Source organism: Vipera ursinii (genome assembly GCF_947247035.1).
Source record: "Vipera ursinii genome assembly, chromosome: 2".
Lineage (NCBI taxonomy): Eukaryota > Metazoa > Chordata > Lepidosauria > Squamata > Viperidae > Vipera > Vipera ursinii.
This window is the reverse complement of record NC_139513.1, coordinates 159,328,037-159,337,340: the sequence shown is the minus strand read 5'-3', so window position 1 is coordinate 159,337,340 and position 9,304 is coordinate 159,328,037. Positions and strand designations below refer to the sequence as shown.

Here is a 9,304-nt window from a genome sequence, read left to right as displayed (position 1 = left end):
ATTCTATGAGTTGTAATTCTGAGAGGAGAACTTGCCTTCAAAATAAAACCCTGCTTAGGTCAAAGGTGAATTATATTTTGGGGTGGGTTATCACCAGTACGCTGATGATACCCAACTTTTTCTTTCCACCCCGAACCAACCCAGTGATGCCCTCTCCGTGATGTCCCGGTGCCTGGAGGCGGTTCAGGTCTGGATGGGGAGAAACAGGCTTCATCTCAATCCCGCCAAGACTGAGTGGCTGTGCATATCGGCATCTCGGGTTAACCAAGTTATTCCACCTCTAACGATGGGGGGTGAGGTGTTACCCCCCGTTGATAGGGCTCGCAACCTGGGCGTCCTCCTGGATTCACGGCTCAATTTTGAAGACCACATAGGAGCTGTGACCAGGGGGGCTTTTGCACAGGTTCGCCTGGTGCGCCAGTTGCGTCCCTATCTGGACCGAGACGCCCTACGCACAGTTACTCATGCACTTGTGACCTCCCATTTGGACTACTGTAACGCTCTCTACATGGGGCTGCCCTTGAAGACCACTCGGAGGCTTCAACTGGTGCAGAATGCGGCCGCGCGAGTTGTAATGGGGGTCTCCCGATACTCCCATGTAACACCTCTACTCCGCGAGCTGCATTGGCTTCCGGTTGCCCTCCGGGTGAAATTCAAGGTGCTGGTTATCACCTATAAAGCCCTACATGGCCTGGGTCCGGGCTATTTCAGGGAACATCAAACGCCCTTCGCCCAGTGCGCTCCCACAGGGAGGGTCTGCTCAGGGTTCCGCCGGTAAGAGATTGCCGGCGGGTGACACCCAGGGATAGGGCCTTCTTAGTGGGAGCGCCTGCCCCCTGGAACCAGCTGCCGGTGGAGCTGAGGACTGCCCCCGACCTCCGATCATTCCGCCAGGGCCTGAAGACCTGGCTCTTTGAGCTCTTGGGCCCAGGCTGAGGAGAAAATTTTTAACTGGGGTTTTAAAGAGTACAGGGTGGATTTAATATTTTTTAACTTGGTTTTTAACTTTTGTATGTTTGATTTTTAATTCCCTGTAAACCGCCCTGAGTCCTCAGGGAAAGGGCGGTATATAAATGCAATAAAATAAATAAATAAATAAAATAAAATATAATGTACTAAATGTGTTAATAACAAAGAATAATATTTATGCTTCCTATTCTATTTCTTTAAGATTTTAGAACTGACTCTCACTGAATTAATATGGATTGTATGGTTATTTTTTTCAGGGTAAAGAGATGACCAAACTCTACCCCAAGTCCAAAGAGATGGCCGAACTCATATCTCCTCAATCCTGGATCAATGAAGCATTGAGCACCCATAATGAAACCAAGGACAAAGACAGCCGGCAAGTGGCCTATGAGATGCTTTCTGGCATTAATGATGAGAATGACAGTGTTGAGGAAGAAGAGGAAGAAGATAATGGGAAGCCCAAGAGAAGGGGGCCAAAGAAGAAGAAAATGACCAAAGCAAGGCTGGAACGATTCAGGGCCCGCCGAGTGAAAGCTAATGCTCGGGAACGAACACGGATGCATGGACTTAATGATGCTCTTGATAACTTGAGGCGGGTGATGCCCTGCTATTCTAAAACACAGAAGCTGTCCAAAATTGAGACACTGAGGCTAGCCAGGAACTATATTTGGGCTTTGTCAGAGGTTCTGGAAAGTGGGCAGACTCCAGAAGGCAAAGGTTTTGTGGAGATGCTATGCAAAGGTTTGTCCCAACCAACCAGCAATCTGGTTGCTGGTTGTCTCCAGGTAGGACCACAATCCCTGTTCCTGGAGAAACATGAGGAGAAAATCCCTGTTTCTGATACAACTGTGTCCAGTCATAGTTTTTCTTACCAGTCTCCCGGATTGCCCAGTCCACCCTATGGAAGCATGGAGACACACCTTGTACATTTAAAGCCTCCCTCTTTCAAAACTCTGGTGGATACGTCCTTTGGCAATCATCACCAAGACTGCGCATCTCCAGCATATGAAGGTCCCTTGACACCTCCTCTGAGCATCAGTGGAAATTTTTCCTTAAAGCAAGATGGGTCTCCAGACCTAGAAAAATCATACAGTTTTATGGCCCACTATCCATCTGTTAGCCTGAGCAATGCTCACAGCCACACCTCCCATTTTCCAAACACAGTGCCCAAATATGACCTCCCATTAGATGTGACCTATGATTCTTATTCTCACCATGTGGTTGGAGCACAGCTCAGTGCAATATTTGGTGAATAAGCCAAGAAGATAACAAGCAAATGGTTTTTAAATAGACTTTTAAACAATTTTTTTTAAAAAAAATTGGTAGCATCTTATGCCAAATGTTGGTACATAAAAAAAAGGAATTTTACTTATTCAGATATTCCCATCTGATTTAATGGGAAACCCTTGGGGGAGAAAGGAAGCAAAGCATGTCCACACTGCTGTGAACTTAGACATATTTTAGTAGCTCTAATTTATGGGCTTTTAAGTCTGTCCTCTCAATGATCCTTCTTACATGACTATTTCATCTGTAACATTCTTATAATAGTGGGAATTTTAGAATCGAATTGAACACACACACAAATCTCCTTGCAGTTCTGCAGTAAACAGGGCAGCCGATCATGCTGATTGGTTATTGCTAGTGATGTCCTCAAATCTTCTATTCTATTTGCTAGCAGTACTTCTGCCTTTGATCAGGATTTAATTCAGGGTCCGGTCCATTTTAGAACTAAAGCAATGTTCTAGGTTACCAGTTACTTCCTTAGAGTTGAGTGGTAAAGAGCAAGAGAGGTCCCTGAGTGTCACCAGATAAAAGTAACATAAGTTTCCCTCCTTCAGAATTCTGAATGACCTTCCTTGATGGTTCTACGTAAATACTGAACAGCATAGGGACAAGATGGTACCCTATGAGACAGTATAGATTTTTGTCCTGTTCCACCTGTTAGGAATGTGATTCTAGCTTATTATTCAAAGATCAGATACAGCCCTCTGCTTCCTCACCCTGAATGCACTCTAGGTTTAGAACATCAGCTACACAGTTCTACATTTGAGGACACATCATCACCTGTTGAACCACAGCACCATGAATATCTACATTCAATCTCCCGATTATGAAGAATCAAGCCACGATGAAAATGGGGGGCAGGAGGAGGGATTTGTGATTTCTTCCAAAAGGGCTTTGGTGAAAACTGAGAGAGTATAATCTGAGCACACCAAAAGAATCGATGGCACATTTACTCTTTATGACCGTACATTAAGTACCTTCTCTTACTGTATATGGGAACAATTTTGGATGTAAGAGACTGGCAACTAGGAATCTCATTAAGAGAGTGACTCTCCTCAGTTGTGCAGTCAAGAAGCATCATCTCACATACTGAAAGCAAGAAATAACTGGGACATTTCCAGGAGAAATGCTCAACTAATCATGCTCCAGTTCCATTAATGGAATGGGCGTATGTATGACTGTATATGTAATAATGTGTCCTTGTTAAACTCAGGACTTCAGAATGATAGCAATAATGGAGCTACTGATGTTCGCCAAACCAGCTTTATCACTCCCAAGTTCTATGTAGCTCTCCCCAAACAGAACTAAACTGCTCCAGTCTTAAATCAAGCAAGGTGTAGGTCCACTTTTTTCTTCTTTTTAATCTTTTCTGGCTACACACCAGAGAATGGTTGACTTCAACATTTCTATCTTGCTCATAATTTGCATGTATTTGAAGGAAAACAAATATAAGGATGCTCATCTTGAACTGGTGGGTTCCATTGTGTAGAAACAAATCTGTCTATCGCTGACTGATATTCTGGAGATGTTTATGTATGAGAAATCATAATCATCTAAAACATGGCTGTGGACACTCAACATATTTTCAGGCATGTCTTTTCTATAGTTTTATACCAAGCATGATATGCTGTATGCATTTGAATACTGTACATATACCAACTACTGCCTGGAATATGAGAGATCCCATTTCCAGAACCTCATTTGGTTGATAGGGTTAGTTATGTGAATTACCTCCTGTTTTACAATTATACTGTTATCAGCTTTCCCATACTCATATCCCAATTAAAATTTCCATTATCTTCAGTCCAGAAGTTTAAAAATACAATTTGATTCTATTTATCCAGTGGATTCCATATGATATCAATAACAAGAGAGTCCATCTTAATTTTAATTAAAAATTAGTGGCAAGCCCGAGAGTTTCCAGGAAATTAAATTAAATCCCTTTTTTACAAATTAGAACACAGAGCAATATTTCTGACCATGATAACTAAAGCAATAGTCCTGAGCCCAAAATTCTCAGAAGATTTTATTTCATTGTATTCTGGAAAATTTCTAATTTTTTTTTTAAGAATTCCACCAAAAGAAGATAATCTTTTTTAAAAAAAAAATCAAATATCCTTGATACTTGGAAAGTGTCAGTCATCATGTTTCACCCATAATATCTTTTGGCTAAGGAAGATCCTAGCCAACACAGAGAGAAACATCCAAAATGATGCCAGATGGTTAACTTAGCTTCCACTGTTCTTGAGGAATTGCCATTATACCTGGAGCAATTCAGTAAAATTCTGCCCCCATTTCTGTAGACAGATTCATTTGGGTACAGCCCTCCCATAAAGGATTGTCCAACAGAACAAATAGGGTAGAGAATCATACAATCAAAACAACCTATTTTGATCCATATTTTTCCTCAGTGTTATTAATATTACCCAGATCTTCACTCATTCCCATTATTGGCTCATTCATTAAGTAATAACAATACTGGTGGTGTTTCCTTTGGGTTTTTTTCCGCCATTTATATGTTACCAAAGTCATCTATGAACAATGTATGAATTGCAGGTGGCTCCTGGATCTAAAATGCAATTGGAATTTCACTTCCAATATAATATGGAAAATATTGCTCTGCTTTCCTTTTCTATTAAAAAACAACAAATTATCTTCTGGCTTGAAGTGGGCATATCACCCTTCATATAACACTGAAATACAATTCTCCAAAGCCTTCATCAGTGTCCATACTGACTACAGCTGTTGGATGTTGAATAATGCCTAGGATCCCAGGTTCCTCATCCACATAAATATGTCAGAAGAGGTGCCATATAACTTCATGTGGTATAGCAGTTCCTCATCAGGAAAATTGTCAAATATTGTGAAAAGGAAAGAAACATTCAGATACTGATTTCATGCATCCTAACTAGAAGAACTTTCAAGCTGGGATTGATAAAAGGCAGCCCCAAATGGGCTGGAAATGAGAGGAATTATTTTCATAACTTATTTTAGAATGGTGCCAGCCAAGATAAGCCATGGTTTCTCCCCACCCCCACCCCATTATTTATTACATACAGATTTTAAGTTATGTCTTTTTCATTTCACATAAAATGTGAATGGGAATTTTCACTCATGGGACTTTAAAGTCTTTAGTTAGAAGTTTTAGCATTGTGGGGATAAGTGTATATGTAAAGGTGGATTTCTCTTGTGTGTTCTTTGTTTTGTGTGCCTTTGTTTCATAATTATTTATTAGCACATATTTATTTAAATTATTCCTTGCCTTTCCTCTTTTGGGGACGAGCAACTCCAGCCCATAGTTTTATTTAAAAAAAAACTAAGTGTATCCCTGTGTAGAGATAGCTCTTTTTGTGACTATTTAGGAAATCTCTACTGCTTACTGCTATGGCAGAAGTCAGTACAAGCAAGGAACATTTCTAAGACTATGCAATTATAGCAAGCAATCTTATACTTACTCCTTGGTCAGCTCTGAAAGGTGGGGTAAATACCACACTGTGTAGCAGAAACAGAAATTGCTTGGCTGAATAATGGTTACATCATCACAAATCTCTGGAATGCAGGTAAAAAGCTATTAGGATCCAGATGTTCTGCTGGAAGAGTTGCATTCACAATTTCAGGAAGAAATGAAGAAAGTTGGAGCTGGATATGACTAGGTTGCTCTAAAGCTGTGTGGTCTATTGACATGTTCTCAAACCAGATGACTATACCCAAAGGAAATGATGTGGAAAGAACCGGTCCCCATTTCCAGTTTTGCCTGCAGAGAACTAACAGAGCCATGGAAGGCTGGAGAAGCAATAGATCTTTCTCTTCTCCCCTGCAAGGGATATACAGGGTTACTCTGCCTATATTTTTAATTTAAAAAAAAAACATCCCAAATGATACTTCCTATTTTGTGATAGCCTAAATTTGTAGGCAACCCTTGTCGCAATCCTTAGATCAGTTGTCTCTCCCATGCAATGATTCTTTTCTGCCCACTTCTCCAAGATCACGTGGTCTCAGCCCATGGTTATGTTAGCTTCTGTCTAGACAGCTAAGATAAAGAAGAGACCAAACGCCGTGGTGGGATGATCATGAAGTACTACAAGAATCCATTTATAACAAAAGAAATCTTCCAAAATAAGGAGGATAGTCAGAGATGGTTGGGTGTAATCCATGATATGTTTGTGATTTTTGTACTAAATATATATGCATATATATTTTATCCTTTTATATTCAAAATGGCTCTTTAGCCCAAATAAAAGCAGTGAGTCTTGTTTGAACTAAAAGTCTCCTTTTATTAATGAATGAGGATCAAGATGGAGGGAGGGAGGGAGGGAGGGAGGGAGGGAGGGAGGGAGGAAGGAAGGAAGGAAGGAAGGAAGGAAGGAAGGAAGGAAGGAAGGAAGGAAGGAAGGAAGGAAAGATCTTCAGTACAAGAACTGTCAGCCTAACAAGGTAAACCAGACTAAGAATTCTGTTATATTGGTCAGGACCACTTTTATTGTAACAGCTATAGGAATAAAATTTTGTGAGTCTTTTGGCTTGCAAAAAAATACAAGTACTTCCCCCACCCTCCCATTATCTTCATGTCAATTAAGAAACCGCTTATCTGAGGTATTTTCTCAAGTTAGTTTCTTGGCCCAGGCTCAGTTAACCTACCTGTCCATGGCCTTGGTAGCAACGCTTCCTCCCATCCTTCAAGGCCATTTTCTGGGTCTTCTACAGGAACTTTACTTAAAACTTAGGATATAAAATGAGAAACTAAATTCAACAAGGAAGGGCTGCAGGTTGATACCAGCATTATAGAAAAATATTCTAAACATACAGGGGGGCGGATCTTTCTTGGTGTGCATAAAGGAACACGTGAGACAATTCTCTGGAAGCCAACTTGGCTCATAGTTCTTTTGAGTGAGTTACAGATCCATCTGAAATGAGTACTACATACAGCCTTTCCTGCATAATGTCAAAGTCTCCCTGGACTTTTGTTTGCTGCCTGATTAACTGCAGAATGCAGCCTGAGAATTCCCAGGGGGTTTCTGCAGCAGTGGAACCTGACAGCACTTGCCACATCCAGCCTCCATGATGCTTCAGTATCCAGCACAGTATCCAGCACAGTTGGTACCTTCTACTGGCTCTGCCCAGACCAGGACTACTACTGCATATCAGGACTACCACTGCATATCAGGACTACTACTGCATATCAGGACTACTACTGCATATCAGGACTACTAGTAGATGACAACAAAGGAACACAGAACATATTGACTTTCTCTGGCTAGTGTCTTCTAATGACCAAAACGGAGTAGTCATCTGGGTATTTGCAGCCAGATTAGGTAACCCAACTGAGAATGAGGAAAGTATTATGGATTGACTGGTGACCCCCAGGGGGAGGGCGTTCTCTGTGGGTGCGCCTGACCTTTGGAACCGTTTACCGGTTGAGCTCCGGATGGCTCCCGACCCTTCACTCCTTCCGACGTGATCTAAAAACCTATTTGTTTGAACAAGCTGGCCTGGTTTGATGGGTTTGGGTTTTAATTATTGTTTTTAGTAATTTATTTATTGTATTTGGGCACTATGGTTTAATCTGTTTTTAATTTTTGTATTTTGGTATTTATTGCCCTGTTCACCGCCCTGAGTCCTTCGGGAGAAGGGCGGTATACAAATTAAATTAAATAAATAAATAAATAAATTGAGAAGGGTGGCATAGGTGCACATGAGAATCCCATCCAAAATGTCTCCACATATCTAGCTGTTTTGCAAAATTGTCACAAGTGCGGTTCTAACTATGACCAACAACCCCACCTGATCAGCCAAACAAGTTTTGACTGGATTCACAGGGCAGACTTATCTTAGTTACTCAATCAATGTTTTGGATTTACACAATGCACCGACCCAACATGTGATCTTGTCACACACTTATGCTAAGTTCCTCCAGTCCCTAACAAAGATTAAAACTAAGCAAACTTAGCACATTACATGAATGTAGCCCTGAGTCTTTAACTGATCTCATTAAGGATGATTTGTAATCCCACCCTTGCAGTCTTGTTTCACGGTAGTGCTAAATGTGTAAACATCAAGGAAGGAAATGACACACACTGCTTCAGACCAGTAGCATCTTAATTTCCCAGACTTGCTGCTAATTTTCTCTCCACTCTTGTAGGAGATGACCAGGCTGAGCCCGAGGGAAGGGTCAAATGTGTCATAAGTCATGAGTCCCTGCAAGCTCACAAGAGATCTAAGTCCAGCCCACCTTGAATGTCTTTCTTATCTCCTGCTTATTTCCCTTGACTGCTAGTTGGTCAGATTCTTGTAGACAGCTTAAGCTTGCAATAAATCTTTATACTCATTTGAACTGCCTGAATCTCCTGGTATCCCAGGTGCTTGACAACTCCCCAGATTTGCAAGTTTTCTAGCAATCCTCAAAAAGGGAATGTATGTCTTTCAGAATGCTACTGCAGACATTCAAAGAGCAAGGACATTCTCAAAGTCATGGTAGCACTGAATTGCCCAGTAGGCTGCGCAGTGGATAACACAGCTGGGCTCAAGTTGGCTCCCTTCAGTCCAACTGAAGCAGAATCTGATATCATCCTTCCTAAAGCGGCTGCCAGCCCATGGGTGAACTCGGATGCACTGGAAGCTCAACGCAGCTGCTGGCCAAGCCGGGCCTCTGTTTGCAGCTGTGCAGGGCCTTCTTTTTCCCAGAAGAGGAAATGTTCATCAGCTGCTTGTTTGTGGTGGCTTGGCCTCACACACATGGGCACTCACACCATGTGCAGTTGAAAGCATTGATTTAAAATTCCCTTTGGCAGCCCATTAAGACAGGAACAGATGGCTTTGCCACACTGCTATGGATGGGATGGCAAGCCATGAGGCCTGTGAATGTGGGAAATAGCAGACACAGTTTAGAAATACCAGGCACATAGAACTGCCCTCCCCACCTCCCAAAACACAGATATCAAAATAACCAAACTATCTGGCAATCAGGCTCCCAAATGTGTTTGCTAGAGCTTCTAAGAAATTGCAAAGGCAACTACTCTTCTCTTTCATTTCAGGTTGAATTTGTCTTGTTTCT

General features: G+C 41.6%; 1 protein-coding gene across 1 annotated transcript; it reads left to right on the top strand.

Annotated features, from left to right (window-relative positions):
- Positions 1 to 1,235: 1,235 nt before the first annotated feature.
- NEUROD4 (neuronal differentiation 4) lies at positions 1,236 to 2,225 on the top strand (the record flags this gene model as incomplete). Its single annotated transcript, XM_083351450.1, has 1 exon — positions 1,236 to 2,225. The coding sequence occupies one exon, from the start codon at positions 1,236 to 1,238 to the stop codon at positions 2,223 to 2,225; it is 990 nt and encodes a 329-aa protein (XP_083207576.1).
- Positions 2,226 to 9,304: the final 7,079 nt, after the last annotated feature.